General features: G+C 41.1%; 1 protein-coding gene across 8 annotated transcripts in view; it reads right to left on the reverse strand.

Moving 5' to 3' along the window:
* Window positions 1–21,480, reverse strand: part of SPATA18 (spermatogenesis associated 18) — a 43,891-nt gene that overhangs the window by 4,235 nt on the left and 18,176 nt on the right. For 7 of the 8 annotated variants that reach the window (XM_074348135.1, XM_074348125.1, XM_074348128.1 and 4 more), the window contains 10 exons: window positions 17,923–18,028; window positions 17,675–17,790; window positions 16,164–16,276; window positions 11,542–11,637; window positions 9,716–9,955; window positions 7,742–8,060; window positions 6,069–6,227; window positions 5,029–5,204; window positions 2,860–2,983; window positions 936–1,019 (listed from right to left, as the gene is read on the reverse strand). In XM_074348135.1, coding sequence (XP_074204236.1) covers window positions 936–1,019; window positions 2,860–2,983; window positions 5,029–5,204; window positions 6,069–6,227; window positions 7,742–8,060; window positions 9,716–9,955; window positions 11,542–11,637; window positions 16,164–16,276; window positions 17,675–17,790; window positions 17,923–18,028 — 1,533 coding nt within the window. Of the gene's footprint in view, window positions 1–935; window positions 1,020–2,809; window positions 2,984–5,028; window positions 5,205–6,068; window positions 6,228–7,741; window positions 8,061–9,715; window positions 9,956–11,541; window positions 11,638–16,163; window positions 16,277–17,674; window positions 17,791–17,922; window positions 18,029–21,480 lie in introns of all 8 variants that reach the window. The other variant, XR_012500980.1, reaches the window with a different exon arrangement.

Consider the following 21,480-nt stretch of genomic DNA (forward strand, 5'->3'; position numbering starts at 1 on the left):
TAAACTCAGTAAGAAAGTGGGGTCTTGTTAACTTCCAGTAAGAGGAGGGGTGTGATTTTGTTTTTGTTTTTGTTTTTGTTTTTGTTTTTGTTTTTGTTTTGCTGAGGTAGGGGGTGAAAGTTTTGGGTTAGAGTTGCATTCCTAAGGATAATTTCAGAGAAGTGGAGACTTGCCAGATCTAATTCTCCTTCTCCACCACTCTCCCTAAAACAAGGCTGAACAAATATTTAAAGAAGTTTTATTTGAACAAAGAGCACACTGTTAGTCTATCCAGTATCCACTTGTCTTGGTCCAGACCTACATTCCAAAGCCATTGACTAACTACCCGCTGAGTGGATGAACAGTGGTGCCTCACAATAACATTAGTTTGGGGGGATGTTATCTTTCTAGTTTTCAGAGATGTTTTTGCCACTTTTTTTCTTTGACAGATGTATTAGTAATGCTAAGAACGAACAGGCAAAGAGGCTGATCTTATTCTTCTTACTTTGAAGTTTGGAGGAAGATTAATACTTGCAATGCCCTTTATACAGTATTGAAATCCAGACAGTTTGAGCAATTTCTCCAAACTCACGCAATGAGTTCTGCAGGAACCAGGAACTGATGTGTGCAGAGATCAGCAGACTAAGATGTCCCATTCTCTGTTCAGGAGACTAACTAGTATCTAGCTCATTTTCATTTAAAGATACAAATAGATGTGAAATGATTGAAGTCTCCTATTCTTTCAACTAATTAAGCAAAAAACTACCTCTACTTCGTTCTTTCTAGAATGAGAAATGCCTTAGCCTGAGATAGTATAAAAATCAGTCCGGGGCTATTGCAGCAGGTTCTCTTTCTACTCACAGACTTATAATCGCCTCTTTTACAGGTGACTGTTGATGAAAAAAAATGTCAACCATAGGATGGTTTTGTGCACAAGTGATTGGACAGATACGTACCGTGCTTAAACCAATACGGCTACGGGGGCAGATGGGACTTAAACTCCTGCTTCGACATCGACTTACAGATCGCACTGAATTCCACTAAAGAAAAGAGAAAAAGAAAAATAGTTCGTGAAAGCTCAGGTGGTTTAAAACAATACTCAAATCCCATAGAACGAACGAGAGGTACTCAGGTGTAATTACACCTGGCTGTTACTGGACATCAGCATGTGGCACACTCATTTACCTGCCCAATATTTGGCAATAACTCTATGGTGTTTCTCAAATAAAACCCATTCCAGTGAACTTTGGGCTATTCATATTCTTTCTGCTAGTGGAACTCTATTTCGATGAGTAAGCGATTAGAAATTGCATTTAAGTTTGCAAGTGTTGGAGACTGTAAGCCCCACGTGGGGAGGAATTTGTGTCTGTTTTGTTCACTGCTGAATCCCCAGCACCTAATCACAGTGCTTGGGTCATAAATAACTATTGAATAAATACGTATCATTGAATGAAATGAATGAATGAGTGAGGGAGTGAACCATGACTGTCGCCCATCTACTCTCTAACTAATGAACAAAGAGAAAACTCTATTTCCTCGAATGAGATTTTACTAATCAAGGTCTGCTTATCAGTTCCCTTCCTCCAACCCTTTCTTCTTCCCAGGTCTTGCCTTTAGGGTATTTTCATTCTGTTTTAGGGGTTTAAGTTTGGGTAAATGTTGGTGATATACTTGAGGGGAGAGAAGAAGAAAGTTAAAAGGCAAATGCTACTTGATGTAAAACAGACGAATAGTGGCTATGTCCTCTCGACGCCCCCCCCTTTCAAAGTGCACTGCAGACAGTCTACAATAAAAATCTCTTAATAGATGGTGATTGTTGTAGAGGCGAGAAGAACATTTTATGAGCCCATTCATTGCAGAGTGATTGTCAGATCAACACAACCCAGTTTCTATGGGCTCAAATTTCACAGCACAGAATAATTTATTGAGATACTATTTGCTACAGTGGGATGTTTAAGCTACATAAACCCTTTTCTTAAGTTCTTTTAAAATACACTAATGACTCTGCTTCTTCACTCTACGTGTGAAAATCTCCCATGAAGCACTTCCCCTATTCTCCAGTTCAGAGAACAGGAACTGAGACCACCCGGATGGTGGCTTTGCTCTGATCCAGGAGGGTCTCTCCAGGATTCACTAAACTCTTTCTAGGAAGGGTGGGGTAAAACACCATAATGGGAACCATACAGAATATCCAGCACCCACAGCCACTAGTTCCAACACCCAATCCCCAGCTCAACACACACAGACACACACACACACACACACACACACACACACACATTTGCATACCTAAGGCTCCATTCTGAAGGCTGTCCAATTATTTAGCATATTCAAAACATTCTACAGCCAATATATAGAGGAAGTAACCTTCAAAAACTGACTGACTCCTCTCTCCCTACCTCCTCTGCCCTCTTTTTCTCCATCCCTCCCCTCCCTACACTTCATACTAAGGAGAGAAAAACAGGGCACATTCATCATATCCCAAAATGGAGAACCATCAGTAAAAATTTGGCTCTTTCCTGAAAGTTAATTGCTTACTTTTAAATGCTTAGACTTATAGAGGGCCTCCAATAAGGTGAGCTCAAAGGGCTTTGCCCTTATAATAGCATAATATTTCCAAGATGAAGGAGGCAAATATGACTAGCTCTATCTTATAAATGAAGCAAAAAAGAAATGACTGCCAGGAAATTAGGAAGACTCATGGAGAATGGAAGAAAAGAATCTATTCCTTCACAGCCAGTCCCTTTCCTCTCCTTTGTATGAAATCTTATCAAACAGCTCTCTATGAGCTTCTTTTATGGAATCTCAGGGTTTATAAATGTTCTCGAACTTGTGAATCAAACACTTGGGATGAATTGTCACTATGCAAGGCCACCGTACAAAAGCCCCTCTCCTGGTGACAGCTTCTCCCTTCATAATGACACAGTCATTCTCCATGAGAGCAGGCCACACGTGGTAGAAGACCAAGGGAGCCGTGAAATCAGAGTCGTAGCTGCGGCGGTACCTGTGTTAAACACACAGAAGAACAAGAAAGAGAAGTTAAGCAGTTGTGTGACCTACCTGGCAGAAGAGGGGACATCCATGTAAATGTTCATCTTATATTATGCTCAGATCTAGATCAATTCGCATCCTGACTCTGTTGTTAGGGAGATGGTTATGGGCTCCTGGAATAGGAACCAGTGATAACGAGGACCCGACATGGACTTGCTAACAAGTCATGTGAGACTAACCTTGTCCCCTCTCTTCTCAGGACTACAAGAGTTGTAATTCAGGGAAATGCTAGAGACAGAGACCATCTGAAGTCTCATTGGAGACCTTCAAGATTTCTTGTGCTATCTTTGTGGAAAAAATAAGAGGAATGGGGTGGGTGATTAATTTAAGTGGGTGGATTAGAAATGGTTCAATGATCATATCCAAAGTGGGCAGTGGATGAGGATGAAGGTGCAGAAGGCTCTCTCTCATTCCTGGGGTAACTCAGCATGTTCATCAGTGACTTCCACAAAATATAGAAAAAATGCTCAAAGGTAGGAAATGGGTAGGAAAAAAAAAACCAGAATACAGTATCAAAACATAGCTCAAGAGGCTGGAACTATAACGAGCTAAATCTAATAAGATATACTGCAAGGTGGACACACATGAGGTCCTGCAACTGAGTCTAAAAAGCATTTAACTGCACAGATAGAGGCGATCATTGGTTTAATCACAGCACAGGTAGAAAGAACAACTTTTAGGTGAGCTCAAAATCAGTCAACAGTTTTACCTGGCTAGAAAAAAAGAAAAGCTACTACAAATTAGCTGAATTAATAGAGAATAAAAATAGAAAGGGTGTTGGTCCCTCTGGGCTGGTTAGTTCAAACTAGGGGATTAACGTTCAGCGTAGACACTTTTTTTTTTTTAAAGGAGTATCCAGACAAACACAGAGCACAGGCCAAGGAAACCAATCAATTTGTTAAGAAGTCTCAAACCCCCCTTAATATGGAGCCAGAAGGAGGAGGATTTGAGTAATTGTTTACAAATGTGTGAAAGGCTGCTTTAAAAAAAAAAAAAAAAAAAAGAGGATTAGACTTGATCTGTAAAATTCTCAAGTAGAAACAAATAAATGTAATCATTATTAGGAATACCAATTTGACCTCACAGCCATCCAGGAGGACAAGCCACAGTGCCCCAGGGGCGGCATGTTCCCTCTGATAAAAGGCATGTAAACAGGAGGCCTGCCAGAAGCCCTATATATATATAAAGGAATACTCTTTAGCCATAAAAAGAATGAAATCTTGCCATTTGGGACAACATGGATAGACTTTGATGGCATTATGAAATAAATCAGATGTAGAAAGACAAATACCATATTATCGCATTCATATGTGGAATTTAAAACAAACAAACAAACAAACAAAACCAAGCTCATAGATTCAGAGAACAGATTGGCGGTTGCCAGAGGTCGGGGTGGGTAAAACGGGTTAAGGAGGTCAAAAGGTACAAACTTCCAGTTAGAAAATATGTAAGTCATGGGGATGAAAGGCACAGCATGGTGACTATAATTAATTGCATTGCATATTTGAAAATTGCTAAGAGGATAGATCTTAAAATTTCTCAGCAAGAAAAAAATATTTTGTTAACTAGACTTTTGTGGTGATCATTTTGCAATATATACAAATATAGAATCATTATGCTGTACACCTAAAGCTAATATAATGTTATATGTCAATTATACCTCTAAAAATTTTTTAAATAATAAAATACACATTTGTATCTATATAGCACCTTCTTTTGAAGTATTCCAAACAGACTCCAGGTCCTCATTAGTTCCCACTAAGACTAATATGTTTAATGGAAATCATAACATCACCTCTGAATCGCATTTGACTAAGAAGGAAAATGACCCCATGAAAGGACCCTGCTCTGTAACAGAGAAGTATATGGCAGGGACTGGATATCAGGTAATGTCCGTTGATTTCCCCACCCAGAGTTCTTTTCCCTAAATTGCTCCCAGGGAATAAAGACAGGAGTATTTATAAAGAATCCCTTAGCTTCTGCTCCTATGTCTCTTACTTGCAATCATTAAAAATTTCTCCATCAGCCCCAAAGGCAATATCTAGGGGTGGCTCTAAAGTTTGCATTGCAAAGGCAATGCAACATATCTCCTGGATGAAGTTACTGAGAAGGCAAAAGTCAACTTCAGGAGGGAAGGAAATCTTGGGATTGACATTCATGGCTCGGATCACATCCTGAAAAACAAAAAGATGGCATCACCTTGTTACCAGCCTGCGACAAGGCACACTGACATTCCTAAGGGCATTATATGACTGATGGGAGGTGAGAAAAGAGTTTGTGAGTGAAAATAAGTTAAACTAGAAAAGGAGTGTGTGTGTTAAAAGGAGGGAGACTCATCAACGGAAGGAGGAAAGATGACTGAGTATAAATGATATACTAAAAGCCAAGAGAGACTCCAAAAAAAAAAAAAATTAAGAAAAAAGTCTTAGTGACTTTTATTTATTATTTCCTTATTTTTCTATTTTGGGCAAGTTATATGATTACCAACACAAAACTCTGACTTGTTTGTAATCTATAATAATAATGATTATAATAGCTTGCTTTTATTTCGAGTTTACTTCATGCCAACTCTTGTGCTGAACAAATTATCTGCTTCTCCTTTCATTTAATCCTCTCAAGAACTTTCTGGGGTCATGACCATTGTTGCTCCCATTTAAATATTAGAAAACTAAAGCACAGAGAGGTTAAGTAAATGGTCAAGGTCACACAGCTAGTAAGTGGCAGAGCTTGGATGCAAATCCACACTCATCTTTCCCGAAATCATTGCTCTTAAGCACTATGGCATTCTATCTTCCAATCTTAAGGGCCTGTCTAAAGAATAGAACTCTGAAGCTCAAAATATTTTTCCCCATAAAATGCCTAAGAAAGAAACAGCCAAGAATGACTGTTTCTACAAAGAACATTGGCTGCTTCTCTTTTCTGCTCTTCCATTATGGAGGAGCAATACTAAGTACTGGATGGAGTTCTGAGTTATTCGTACCCGGTGCAGACAGTAGCAGTAGTAACAAACCAGTTCCAATAAAAGACCTAACACTTACATTAACACTGCTTTGGGAATCATACAGATCAAGATGACAAATGATATAATCCGAGACGGCATCCTCAAAGTCATTCAACCCCGCATAAGACGGTGTCAACGATTTCCTCACCCGGATCTTGAAATGTCTGAATGCCATTTTAGCTACGTGAAATGCCTCCTGCACATAAAAATACAGCAAATTTACTTGGTGGGAAGAGGGCAGGTAGAGAAGTCCACAGCAAGGAATGAAGAAAAAATGCCCATCAAAAACTTAACATCATATTGGTCTTCTGATAACTAAACCCAGGGGTCAAAACTATTTCTAATCTGGGAGAAAAATCTAAATTTTGGAAAGTACATAAATACATAAATGACTACTCACGTTCACTAATTTCAAGACAGTTGACCATTGCTCTGGTAATTCTGATTGCAAGAAGCAGGACGGTGCATGCATTTAAGGAAATAAATCACGTGGTTATGTAACTACTTGAGGCAGTTTGATTGATGCCTTGACCCCACAGCAATACTATGATATTTACAGGTCAAGAAATAAGAGAAAACCATCAATCTAATGTTCTTGTCATACATAGATGCATATCAAGTGTCCAACATGTTCCCAGCGTTTATCAATTCAGCAAATATTTATTAAGTGCCTTTATTAATAGTAAGCATGGGGAAAACTCAGTTATGCATGAAAGATATGGCCTCTATAATTACAGAACTGTAACCAACTCGGTAAAAGTGATTCTTAATTATATAAACCAAAGGTTGGCAAACTTTTTTCTGTAAAAAGCCAGATAGTAAATATTTTACCCTTTGGAGGCCATGTAACTGTCTCTGTCACTTTTTAAAAATATGTCTACTGTGTGCACATATGTCCGTATTAGAAGATTCAGGGTTTTTTAAAAATCACCCTTTAAAGTGCAAAGTCATTCTTATATTTTAGCTCTTAGGTGGTATTTCTCTCAGTGTCACAGGCCGGGCCAGACATGGCCCAGGGATCGTAGTTTGCTGACTCCTGATATAAATAAATAAATATAAGATTATAAAGTCCAGTAGATTCTGATAATTCTGCTCTCACACCAATGTTTTGTCTTGTTTTTTTAACATTTAACAGTTCTCATTACATACTCCCAGTATCTCAATATGGTACCCATAGAACAAATGCATTTGCTTTAGGAACTGAAGATTACATACAGGCACTTTTTAATCTGCCATACTCAAGCAGCTGATATGTTAACAGTTTTAGTGACTACTCTTAATTAAGTAAACAGAAGAGTTAACATAATCATAGCCTTTTGATTTTTCTAAGAATGGAAAGTAACCAATCAAATGATAGCCCTTAGCAACAATACATCTACCGTGTGCACATATGCCCATATTAGAAGACTCAGTGCAAATCAACTTAGTATACAGCCATTTGAGATAGTCCTACATTTATGGATACTTCAACAAATACCTGGTCAATAGAATTATTAAGATATGTGAATAGTTACTGAGTGTGAAAAATGATTCATCCCAAATGTCTGTAACGAAAGGAAAGGAGAAAGGGAGGGAGGGAGGGGACAGATGGAAAACCCACCCTCCTTCAGCGACCTCAGGCTCTACCAGTTTTGTTAAACTGTCCCGTTCAGTTTCCCAAAATGCCGCCTCCCCGCCGCGCCGGGGACCGCCGAGGTGCGGCGCACGTACCACGGTGGCGATGTAGATGATCCGCTGCACCGTCTCGGCTTTGTCGATGCAGCGCCGCAGCAGGCACTGCGCATCCAGGCGGGCCTGGGAATAGGCATCGCTGAAGCGGGACAGCAGGGCAGCCTTGCGCGCCACGTTGGACAGCTTGGCGCGATTCGGGGACGGGCTCCTGACCTTCGCGACTGCGGTGGAGGGGCTGGCGGACCGGCTGCGGCTGCGGCTGCGGCTGTGGCTGCGGCTGCGGCTGTGGATCTGGCTGCGGCCGCGGCTCTGGCTGCGGCTGCGAGGGGCAGGGCTAGGAGACCGGCTCCTGGCGGACCTGTGGGTGAGCAAGAATCAGGCAGGAAGATCTCTGATTCCCTTCTCTCTCCCGTTCTTGGACTTTTCGATACTTCGCCCCTCATAAGCCAGAAGCCATGGGAGCAAGGAGAGTACGCCTCCTTGGTCTTCACAAGGTCTCAGATAGGATCGCAAACAAGAAACAATACTCTGCATTCGCCTGGTGCATTAGAATTTATAACACACTTTCATTCACTCAGCACATCAACGTATCCTTCAAGCAACCCTCTAAGGTGAGCATTGATTGTTGGCCATTTTACAGATGAGAAACTTGAGGCTCAGAAGAGTTAAGGGGGCCACCCTAGAGTAACACAGCTAGCAAGAGCCAGAGGTACAGAAGTCAGATTTTCAGTATTTCTTACCCTAACTTTGGGCTACTAACACATCACTGAGCTTTATGGTATAAAATGAGATAAATGCTGCTTGAACAATGAGAAAGAAAATCTGTGCTCTCCTTCCAGAGCAGTGGGACCATTTGCAATCATTTCTCCTCTCCAGATACCCCATTTTCACCTACATAATGTTTGCCCGATTTCAGGATAGTAGTGAAAGGTCAAGTGAGCTAATATATGTGGAAGTACTTAGTGAATCACAAAGCACTGTGTCAGTGAAACGTATACTCCTACCACGTACAAAGGGAATTGTCAGACTAGCTAGCCCAGAAGGAAGGGGCTGTCAAAACGGGGAGTTTCATAGAAGAAACTATGGGGCAAAAGGTAGTGCAAATCAGACTCTCTGAAGGTGGGAGGGGAAAAAAAAAAAACCCTCATATACAGCGTTTGCCAATTTCCATGGTGCAACAAATACTCCCAACATAGCCAATTTCAAACTACCAATGTGGTATCACTGAACTCAGAGTTAGGTAGAAATGCCCAGAATCAGTTCTCAGAAGCCAGTACAAGCTGGCACCAGCACAACACTGATGGGGTTATTTCCAAAAATGAAAGACTTAGGTGACATTTAGGGGATTGGAGGCCAGGAGGAGTAGGAGTGGTTTTGATAGCCTGAATCGGGGCACACTGTGGGGCTGGGAGGGTAGGGGAAGAGGGAAGGTGTTAGAAAGAACCAGGAAAATGCAGAGACTCCAAAGAGAAACATCCTGCTTTGTCCTCACTTAACACTGAATGAATGACCTGTCTTAACATTCTGTCCATCAATAGAAGGGAATTTCACAAGAACACTTACCTACACTATCAAACAAAGTGAGATTTTTAAAAAGGGAAATATCCTACAGTAAAATGACAGTTGATCATCCCCGGAGAGAGGACTCCTAGGCCTCAGAGAACAGGACCCTCATATGATGGAACAGTCTTTCAACATGGGTACCACCTTTTGCATCATAAAGTGCTCAAATCTAGTATCAAGCCAAAGAACTTTCCTTTGCATGTCTCAGTTTCATTCCTTAAACTTCAATATCAACCTGAAATTAACTAGTGCCCAAGTATTGTCAATCTAGGCAGTGTTTTCTCTCTGGAAAGGTGCAGTTAAAGAAAACAATCCCTTTACAATTCAAAGCTTCCCTAATGTTGGGGTTTGGGTTCAGGAAGTCATTTTACTTTTTTTCCCAAGCCAAGTTTTTATCACTAACTCAGCAAAAGGGGCTTAAATGAAGAGATCTGTGAGAATTTGTCAGACCTTCCTTGGAGTATAGATTTTTCAGCAGACAGAACAGCTATCTCGTCCTTCAGCGTTCGGAGCTGTTTCTCATAATTGTTTATCGTTTCTGCGTTGCGCTGGTCTACATTCCGTCTGTCGGCGCCCATCGGCTCCGAGTCCCGCAGCTCCACTCTCTTACGCTCGGAGCCCCGCTTCCCTGAGCTCCTATGCTCTGAGTGTCTGTGGCGGGAGTCCTCCTGGGCTTGAAGAGATTTAAGCCTGAACAACAACAACAAAAAAAATGTTTGAAAGAAAAGAGAGGGAGGGAGGGAGGGAGGAACAGTAACAAACCTCAATTGGCATACTTAACGAGTCTACTCTACTTAGCCTGCCATTCCTGCACTGCAGCTCGATGGAAATGCATAGAAACCAACACAAATTGAGAAAGAGCAGAATTGTCAGGGTCAGGATGCCACTTCATGTCTGCAGTTACATGGGAAAAGCCTCCTGAAGAAAAGGCAGGAGTGCAAATCCTCTAGCCAAAGCAGAGCGGGCAGAGTCAAAGCAGAGTCATCCTATTCTGTATTGGACTGCTTCACTGTGCAAGATTCTGAAAGCATGTGACCTCCAAAACCTAGTCCAGAAGCTGGTCAAAGATATAACCTATTCTCACACACTCAGATTCGCTGAACCAGTGGGATATTGGGGCGGGGGACCTACAATGGAAACTGAATTACATCCACAATAATAGGCAGACATGTGGACTTACAAAAATAAGGTACTACGGAAACAAGCAAAGCTTTATAAACAAAATTGGCATCCTCATTAATACAAAGAGACATAGCCATGGTAAAAGGGAGCAAAAGCCATAAGAGAACATGCTGTGATGAAAATGACAATGGTGTAAGAAGACAAGGGAAGGGGTAAGATTAAGAAGGATGTAGAAAAGCTAAAAATGCAATAGCAGAATTAAAAGCTGCGCTAGAAATAGTGAAGAACAGAATTGGTGCTATAGGGAATTGCTGAGTAATATGATTAAAGAATTTGAAGTGCTATATCAAACAGGAGATAAGAGGGTAAAATGATGATGAGAGGGGAGTTAGAAGTGGAAAGCAGAACATCACTCCAAGCTAAAATTTATGGGTGTTCTGGAAAAAATCAGAATACTTAGAACATGTATAAAGGCAATAGAAAGGTATTTTCTATTAAATATATATGTATGTATTTTATTACAACTCCCATTTGCTCTTTTTTAAGGGAAAGATAAAAGTTAAGATTAAGAAAAGTATAACCTTAAAGGATCAGTATTTTTTTCCCTTCCAGAAATTTATCTTTAAAGAATAATCTGAAATTTAAACTAAGATTTGCCACAAAAATTATCACAATGTTATTTCCAATGTTGAAAATTGGCATCAAAGTAACTATTCAGTGTTAGAGAAATACCCAAATGCGGAAATATGATGTACCTATTTAAAAATCAAGCTCTGCTTTATTCTTGTTTAAATAGTGTTAAATGAAAAAAAGAGTCTAAAATTTATACTCATATTTTGTTGTCTTAACTTTAACGTTAAGACATTAATTTTTAGTGTACAAATTAGAAGAAATATCAAATGGTGACAGTAACTGACTCTGAAATTATGAGGGGTTTTAGGTTTCTTTCTACTATGTTGGGCTTTGAAGATTTTCTGTAGTAGATAGGTATTGTTTTTGTAGTAAGAAAAATATATAAAACACTAATAAAAATATTGCTGTCTTTCTTCTTTGATTGTGAACAGCTTCTTTCATATTGTAATGGAGCACCCAAAAAAGCTAAATTCAAAGATTAATCAGCAGGCTGCAATAATCCTGTCATTTTTTTTTCTTACTGCTTTCTTAGCTGATTTATTTCCTCCTCTGCAGCCAAAAGGGATATGGCCGATCTGTTCTTGGTTTCTTCAAGAGTCTTTTCAGTTTCAGCCAGACTGTAAGAGAAATCAGTAACTAAAGACAGATTTTCCAAAATTGGCAGACCTTCTAAATCAAAGCATAGGTTCTCTCGGGAGCTTTTGCCATATGATATAAATTCAACATAAACAAGATCAAATTATAAGACATCTGCATACAATCAGATGATATTACAAATATTATGGAGCACTGGTATGCAAAAACATGCTAGCATCTTGCATCTTTTCTTGATGTCAAACACAAAGAAAACAGAGCTACTATCCCTAAAAGGCTATGTAATAATTATTGATATTAGAAAGTAAAGGACAAAGAAACTTGTTCAGTTTCTTCTTTCTCACCCTTCTACTTCATCTGCTGTAATCACATAAAATCCCCAGGTTGTCTCTCTATATAAAATTTCCATTTTTCTGTAATAAACTAATAATCTATTCTTATTACTATGCACTGTAGAACTGCATTTGACTTAATTTTCCCAGACTTACTGAATATAAAAAAATTATTTTCCTGCCTATAAAGTCATCCACTCCTACACTTGACTACCAAGTATTTCGCATCTTTCTGCCTCTAACTTCCACAACTAATTGAGCACAATTTTCCTCAGTTTTCAACCTAGTTTGGTCACTGTTAGTTTCAAGGACTCTCTTCATTATAGGCAAATCATAATAAACCATACTATTTCTTTAGGTTTCTCTAAATTAGAAAAAAAAAATGAGGTGATGGATGATAATGAATGAAGACCAATAGTTCTCAAGGAAGTTATCCTAGTATGGTGACAGATCATGGGTTGGTAAAGGTTTCTTGACTTCTCTGACCCTACATCCTTGAGGGAACACCCAGGCACAGTAGTTCTGAGGCTAAAAGATAATGGCTGCTATCCAAACTCACACCAGTCGTCCTCCTTACACTGGGATGGAAAAAGGGCAGGTTGAACACTGGTCTCCCCTACAGAGTGAGGCAGATTGAGAAATAATGGACTAGCAGGATCTCTATCAAATCCCCACAGATCCCAGCCAATCAGACAATACAAGAGATAGTGTGAGTTTCCCAAATTCCATCTCATCCTCTTCTCCTCCTCTAACAAATGCCCACTCATCCAATGAGTGCCTCTCCAAAGGCCACACAAAGCTTGCCTCCCCTTCTGAGCTCCTCCAACACGTGTTCATATTTACAATCTCATTACACACACACTGTGAACTACTTGAAGGCAAAGACTTTACTTTATTCATCTCTTTATCCCCAGCACCTAAAACAATGCTTATCATATAGTTTTTTTTAACCTGAAAAATGAATGCATGAATGAATGAAATGTCTCAAGTCTAAAAGAAAACCAAAGTAGCAATAACTTCATGATAGGGCTACTGGAGGTTGAAGGGAAATTGCTGTGATTTAATTGCAATGTGAATATGTTATAGTTTTTTAAAGTGTATATTGGAAAATGAGCATTTTTATCAAGAAAATTGTGGAAAATTAAAAGAAGAAAATAGATCAGGAAAATAAGAAGAGAATGAATAGTAATCTTTTTTTTTCTCTCAAAGCATGGCATACGTGTGTGAGCACATATACATACAAGCAAACATCTATGCTAATTTGGCCCCCTTGGGTGACAGAGAGAAAGGGGGTATATTCATGTGACAAGCATTGTTTTTAGCAGGCTAACATATTTTATTTATTTTTTATTATGGATTTATTCATCCATTGAACAAATTATTGAGAATTCACTAGGTGCCAGGCATGATGCTGGGGGCTGGAGATAACAACAGTGTCAGGACAGCATCCCAGAACGGTAATCCTTCAGAGCTTCCGGTCTAGTGGGTCATAAATAGGCAAATTTTTCAAGGTTCCAAATTGTTGTAAATGCAGTTCTTAAATTATAGTGAAAGAAATTAAAGGAAGGGAAGAGGAAAGATCGTTCAACGTATAGTGGTCACAGACTCTGAGGAAGTCACGCTAAACGGAGACCTGAAGGACCAGAAAAAGGCAGCCATGCCAAGAGCCGGCGGAAGGCTTCCGTTTTTCTGAAAGCGCATGCGCAAGGGCCTCAAGGTGAGGAAGTAGACGGTCAACTGGGTGAGGGTAGCTGGGCCGGGGATGAGGGTGGAGGGCGCGGTAGGACCAGGTAACGCAGGGCTGGGAGAATCCTGGGAAAGAATTTAGAAATTTTGTCTAAGTATAGAAGGAAGCTCCTAACAGCTTTTAAGCCAGGGGATGACTTGACACGGCACAAAGATATCTATATTTGCAATGTAGAAAGTGGATTGTACTAGAGCAAAAACTGAAACAGGGAAGCCAGCTGGAAAATTGGTTAAGACAAGAGGTAACAGAGGCTTGACCAAGGGCAATGGTGGGAGAATAGAAAGTAAGGAATGTGTGTGGGAGACGTTTAGGAGGTAGATTCCATTGGATGTTCTTATAGATCAGATATAGGAAATGAAGACAAGTGAGATTTCTAACCAGGTCCAGACACAAAATCCAGTGGTCTACCCTTGTCTAGGGTTTGTCCCACCTACACAGACCTGTCCCCATTCAGCACTCTACCGAAATCTGCATCTTTGGAACTGAGTCACAGCCAAACTGGTCTCCACGAGGTTAGACATGGGAACCTCCTTGGGTGGGCAACTCATTCTACAGTAGGTAGCACCCTGGCTTTAGAGACAGGTAGGCTGAGTAGGAGAAGGAGGAGAGATCTGGCCACTATAGAACATGGGGAATAGCCTCCATCACTTCTGATGCCTTAAAAAATAGAAAATGAACCACACATGGGTTAAAAGCAACCCAAAACCAAAGTAGGAAATTCAAGGAAAAGCAACAAGTAACTTCCTGTGTGCAACTTTCAAATGATGGGTGGTTTAAAAAAAAAAAAAGCATGCAGTCATAGTTTTGGGTCCATGATGCCCCTGGTGGGTAACTACAGAGCCACAGTGACAGGAGAGGAAGGTAGGAATTCCTGGCTCCTGTGGGTGCTGATTGAAGTCAAGAACCAGCAAGGTCTCGAAGCTTTGCCTGACAAGCAGAGGCAAATGGAGACAGCAGCAGGGGTCACTGAATGTCCCCAGGAAACTCAACCAGACAAGCTACAACTCAGCACCCATCAGCACAAGACGTTAGTGCTCAGGTGGAACGGAGGCAGCAAGAACCCAGAGGGCAGCACCAGACCAAGAGTCCCTCTCCTCCAGCACCCGGAGAGCGTGCAAGCATTCTCCACCAATAGATGCCAGTCTATGGAAGGAGAAGGGCAATGAAGCCCCTTGGGAGGGCAAACACAGCCTCTAACAGAAGTTTGAGCTTGGAATTAATGGAATATATACACAAAAGGAACTCTGCTAGACCCAAAAAGAAGTGGCAGATTTAAAGATCCTCCTTAGCCCTCTCCAAATCAGGTGACATTCATTGAAATAAGTCATAGAACTTCAGAGGAATTATGCTTTTTGCACATCACATTTATAAATCTTGACTGCTGCTGCTATTAAACCACCCATTGACCATGGCTCCAATTGGAAAAATGAATGAGGGTGTGTAGAAGTAACTCTGTGTGTGTGTGCGTGTACACATGCTCCCACACACAAGGAAAAATGTCTGGAGTAAAATACGCCAAAATGTTAACAGGCATGAGATAATGGATGATTTTCATCTTTATGCTTTTATTTGTTATATGCATTTTGAGAAGGAAATGTGCACTACTTTTATAATAAATCAATCCATTAAGATGTTTTCCTTAGAAGGAAATCTCTTCAGAGAACAAGGCCAAATGCCACACCCTCTTCCATCACAAGCCGTGACTAGTTAAAAAAGAAGCCCTGGCTGTCCTCTCCACGTCAGCGTTGGGGCAGAGCCGTGGCAGGAGAAACATCTTGCTGACGGACTTTTGTGACATATGTTGAAAGCAGTTGTATCACATTTGTCTATCTGCCTCAAGTCCAAACCCAAAGTTTGCAATTTTCTTTGCAGTGATTCCTGGAGCTTGCTGCCCTGTCTTTGCATGTAGCATACATCTGACATCCATGCCTGGTATTGCTTAACTGTTTTGAAATATATTTTTTTTATATCTAACAGTTATTCCAAAATTTTGATTTGTTCTTGATCAGGCGTATCTACCCCCATCAGAGACAATCGATGGAGAGATGCAGCCTGCTTCGTCTTACTTTTGCTGTATTTCTCTTAGTTTTCCTCTTTACCTGATCTTTCACCCTCTTTAACACTCCCCCTTCTGCATCTTTTCCTTTTTCCTCCCTCAAGATAGCTTATCGATGCAACGATCTTTCTCTTTTATAAATATGGGCTGATAGTGGGTATGGAGAAGAAATGGCCGCAGAAATGGAGCCAAGGGAACCAGGGTCTTAGGGATCATCATATAATATAGAAATCCTGTTCCCAAATTCAAAGACACTGACTCCCAACACACACACATACACACACACACACACATCATATTACTTATTTACAAACGTCTACATTTTCCATGAGCCACTATTCTCCTTTCAAACTTAACAATTAAGTTAAGAACAAGCAATTCTTTTGGGAAGAAGATAACTTGCATTCCTCTTACTCGTCTTGAACCTGGTTGAGTTGACTACGTGTTGAGTTCAAGTCAGAGTCTAATTGTTGTAAGTCCCGATCCCGAAAACCAGACTCTTTGTGTCTCTCCTTATCAAACGTGTCCTGGAAAGACACACAAATCAAAAGGTAGTCTCAACACATGAAACCATGTGGACAGATTGCAAAAACATCATGCTGGGCAAAAGAAGTCAAGCCCCAAAGAGCACATAATGTATAGTTCCATTTACATGAAGTTTGGTGCAGGCAAAATTAACCGAGAGTGATAAAAATCAGGAGTGGTTGACCTGCGGGTGGAGGGAGGGGACTGGGAAGTGGCACAAGAGGATGCTCCAAAGAGATGCAAACACTTCTCATCTTCGTAGAGGTGTGTTACATGGATATATCCATTTGTAAAAATTCATCAATCTATGGTTTTCACTGAAAGTAAATTATACCTCAGATTTTTTTTAAAAGACATTGAAATATCTTACATCTTTATACTCAGAATAACACCTACAGGGGGTAAAAATCTAAGAAGTATATGAAAATTCTTATGTCAAAAAGTTGGTTTAATAACGACTTACGTCTATGGAACACTTACCTCATGTAAATTGTTTCCCATGTTTATCATATTTAACTGTCACAATGACCCTGTTAGTTCAGCAGAAGCATTGTCCCCACTTAGCAGATGAGGAAACTGAGACCTAACAGGTTAGACAAACTACCCCCGGACCATAGAGGGTGGATTAGCATTCTTCGCAGTGATCTCTAACCAGGAATCCTTCAGCCACTGCCTTCATAAGGCTCTCTTGCTTAGAACAGCTTGCTCTAAATGCTTCAATTTTTGGAGGGATTTATGTAAATCCATCCAAACACTGATGCCATGCCATAACCATAATGATGCCAGTGCCTTAACCAAAGTACGTTTTCTCTTTCCAGCCTGGTCCTCAACTGTTAAAACACTGCCACTGTCCCCTGGAAATCATCAATATCAACCACAAATTATGACCCTCTTTATCAGTCTACCAGAATTGAGTTTTCTTCTTATCTTAGAAGTTTCCTATTAGTTTTATTTTTTTAAACTCTTTCAGAATACAGAGCTTTCCTCCATCTAACAATCTCTTTCTCTTCTGACCTCTCCGTGGTACCCCATCTGGATGACTAACTTGTCATTTCAAAGTTACTTTTTAACCTCTAGAGTGGGCCCAGCAATGTCCCAGATGCAGACTACCACCAGGCCCTTTTCACAGCTGAGGAAGCAGAGGCTCACTGAGTTGCCTAAAGTCATACCACCAATAAGCAAGGAAGGCTGAGATGTTAATACCGATCAGTCTTAAGAGAAAACTCAATCCATTATGCCATCTACTACTGTATGTATAGAGACTCATATTTTATACCTGGGTCCCAATTCCCTGACTAGAGTTGAGCCCCTTACTAAGTTAAAAACCATGTATTACATATGTTTGATTTCCCAGAGCCTGATTAGATGCTGACAACCTAGGATGCCTTTAGCATCCCTACCTGTAGAGAGGGGACCTTGCTGTCGACAGGTTTTCCCAGGGAAGCAGCAGTAAAGGAGGCCTCCAGCCAAGGCAAAAGGCGTGATTTGATTGTTTCCACACCATCATAATGTCCTCCTAGAAGAATCCATAAATCAGGTCAGTGAGAGAAATCCAACCACACCAGTCCAGTCAGAGAGCACAGAGAAGGGACAAAGGAAAGGAAGGGGAGGGGAGGAGAGGGGAAGGGGACACACCAGCCATTCTCACCTTCTTGGGCTGTTGTGGTGAGGATCCCAAAGAGTTGTCCCTGCACTTTGGCAACTTGTTCAATGAGTTCGAGGCAGTGATTTAGATTTTGATCACATGAGTTCGTCTGCAAAGCCAGAACAGTAGATGTCAGTGCAATTCCCTAATTCTGGGACCCACTGTGGGTGGGCAGGCACCTCGCTTTACACAAGTGCCACCTGGCTCTGGTACAGTCCCAGGGCAGAGACTGCTGTGTGCTCACCAAAACACATTCCCTCTCCTCCTGGCACACAGCTAGACTGCTTCCCCCAGCTTCCCTGGCAGTTGGTGTGGTCATGAAACCGAGTTCCAATCCATGGGATTGGAAGTGATGTGTGTCTGTCCTGAGAGATGGTCTTCTCTCTCTTTCTCCCCATCTACTAGCCAAATGCAGAGGACCCAATAGAGGACTCCAAAGGCATAAGGGATAATGGAGCCACAAGCCTTAGAAGGCTCCTAACTGAACACTTGAACTATTACATAACCAAGAAAGTTTTTTTGTGGGTACTAAGTCACTGAAATTTGGGGACTGTTTTTATAGCAATAACCCTGTCTCCACACTCAATGGAACCCTGCAAAAAATTCTTTTATAAAGGGACTCTTCCTTTTGTAACACAATACAAATCACTGTCTCCTAATTTACCCACTTCATTGGTTCTTATCCTCTACCTAAGTTCAATAGATACAAAAGAGCACTACTTGTTAACAATAAGAAGGTATTGCTGGGTTGAAGATACAGTGGAGAGTAAGACAAAAAAAGATGGCCCAGGCCATATGGCGATACAGACTCGTGGAGGAGAGGCGAGAGCAGTGACCCTGCAGTGGAATAATAAGTCATACTATGGGGATGAGCACAAGGTTACCAAAGAGCCCGTTGTCTTAGAAAGTTAGGGAAGGCTTTGGAGAGGAAGTGCAATCTAGGCGAGAAGAAATTGGGGAGGTTTGGGGAAAGAATTGGTTGGTTCAAGTGGTTATGGAAAATTCTAAGCAATTTGAACAGAACAGAAGAAGCCGGGAAGTAGACTTTTCAGCTATTTTTCTAGTTTTGTCATCTCGTTGGTAACCTTTTACCATTTCCTTCGTTAGCCAAATCTTTAATTAATTCTAACTCTAAAGGAACAAACACAACTACAAGTAACAAATCGTGTGGGTGTAAAAACACATAGATTCATGTGTCACGTGAAGCCATAATGAGGCACTAGGAAGCCCAAGACAGGAAGTGGGGGATAGAAACTAGAACGAAGAAGAAAAGTTTAGATGACCTCTAGGCAAAAGTCTATAAGTAAAATGCAGATCTGTGTCAGCAAGAGAAATGGTTCAGACGAGCAGTAAGCTCTTGTGGACAGCGGCTGTGCCTGGTCCGTTCATTGTTGCATTCCCAGCTCTGCATCCTAGCATCTCTTCTATTCAAACTCAACACATATTGGAAGGATGAATGAAAATTAGATGATTCACCCACTTTGGCTTTATTACATAGCCTCTAAGTGCCAGGCACTGTTAATGCTTTATGTACATAAACTCAGTTAATCCCCGCAATAGTACTCTAGGGGACAGGAGTATCATTGTCGTCATCCCCATTTTCAGAAGAGAAAACTGAGACCCAGAGAGGTTAAATAATGTGCCCAAGGTTATTTAGCTAGTAAAAAGTCAGAACTGAGACCTGCTTCCAGAGCCCACACTCTTAACTACTAAACTGTACTGGCTTTTAGATCGTGATTAGCTCTAATCTGAAGACTTAATGATGTGACAAAGAAATGAATGAGGGTGGCAGTCAGGGAGGCCTTTCTGAGGAGGAGACATTGGAGGTAAGTCCCGGATGCAAAGCACTAGAGAAAGAGCATGTGGGGCTGCGGGAACAGCAAGGGCAAAAGCCGATGGCCCAAACAAGTTTGGCAACCTTGCGACATGAAGCAGGTGCACGGGGCAGCAGGTAGGTGGTCAGAGAGGTTGGCAGGACAGATCCTGGAGGGCCCTACAGGCATGGTAAGCAGTCTGGATGGGCTGAACTTACTGTAGCAGAGGGGGAGCTGCTGGTTTATTTTCCATTCCTGGGAAACAGTACCTGGTGACTAGCTCTGTTGTAGCACTGATTTCTGTTGCTGCCATTTCTTTCTTTGTCTCATCCTCTTATCTTTTTCTCTTAAAAAGACTTTAAAAGAGTTTTGTTATAAATGGCTTTGCCTTTCTCATGTTTGTACTAGTTGTCGGGCCACTAGTATCCATGGCAAACTGAAGGGTCCAATGATATCTGATGAGTGATGAGTGATGTTGCTGACGTGATCAGAACATCGGAACCCACAGCCTGAACAGCTACCTCCATTCCTTCCTCGCTGAACAAGCAGCTCCTGGTCATTGCTGTTTCACTCCTGCCCTTACCACAGTGAACTTCAGTTCCCCGCTTTACAGCCTTTTACTCTGGCTAGATCATGTCGTGTGCTAAGTGGGCAGAGAATGGGCTCGGGAGTCAAGCAGACCTGAGTATCTCAGCTCTGCCCCTTACCACAGAGCTGTGTGATCCTGCAGAGGTTCTTTAACCTCTCTGAGCCCATTTTCTCTCCAGGAAAAAGAGAATAATGGCCTGTAGAGTGTTAAGAGAATTAAATCAAAATAATTCGAGTTCCACACCCTAAAGGTAAAAAAGGTTCAACAGTTAGTACCTGCGAGGTGGTACACAGAACTGAATGGAGCAGTGGACTGAGTGGGCAGACTGTGGTTCAAATATGGTTCTCCACTTATTAGCTGCCTTTCCTTAGAAAAGACCTTTTAAATATGAGCCTCCATTTACTCATGTTTAGAAGGTGATCTCACGAGCTAACTTAGGTGTAGAGTAGAGGAGGTATTTAATAATTAGTATTATTGTAGTGTTATTACTGTATGCTCCTATGCCTTGCCCAGTGTCTGCTACAAAGTTGGGGTCCAATGTTTGTCAACTGAGTGTGTAACACAACTTAAATACTATATCAGATGGTTCCTGTTCCCAAAACGTGTCACAACATGCTGCAGCATCTAACACAAAGCATTGCACAAGACACTCAAGTTGCAATAGAGTGACATTATTCTACCAATTGCTCCCACAAGATAAATAAAACAAAAATATGAGCTAAAACTATACTATCTTCTAATTCCAAAGTTCATCCATTTACAAATCACTGAGTGCCTTTAATTTGTAAGCCTTGGGCTGTCATCTCAGGAAACAAAACTCCATTAAAAAATAAAAAGTTGCCTGCTGTCAATGAGCTCACCAGCTGGGGAAGTAGGATGGAGAATAGGAAACCCAGAAAGAATGAATAATTCCCTTAGAGTTTATTAAATGCTCTAGGAAGATAGTGAATTGTACAAGGAGCAAAACGCACTCTGGTGAGGGGTAAGCCGTTGGAGCAGGGACCAAGGCAAGAAGCAGCAAGGATGCCGGGTCCAGAGACCAAATAATGAAGGACTTGATTTGCCACATGAAGAGCTCTGGGCTTTGTCCCATCACTGAAAGATTTAATAGGGCAAGTGGAGGATTTGTTTTGCACTTCACAAGAATTAGTCTGGCAG

Source organism: Camelus bactrianus, chromosome 2 (assembly GCF_048773025.1).
Source record: "Camelus bactrianus isolate YW-2024 breed Bactrian camel chromosome 2, ASM4877302v1, whole genome shotgun sequence".
Lineage (NCBI taxonomy): Eukaryota > Metazoa > Chordata > Mammalia > Artiodactyla > Camelidae > Camelus > Camelus bactrianus.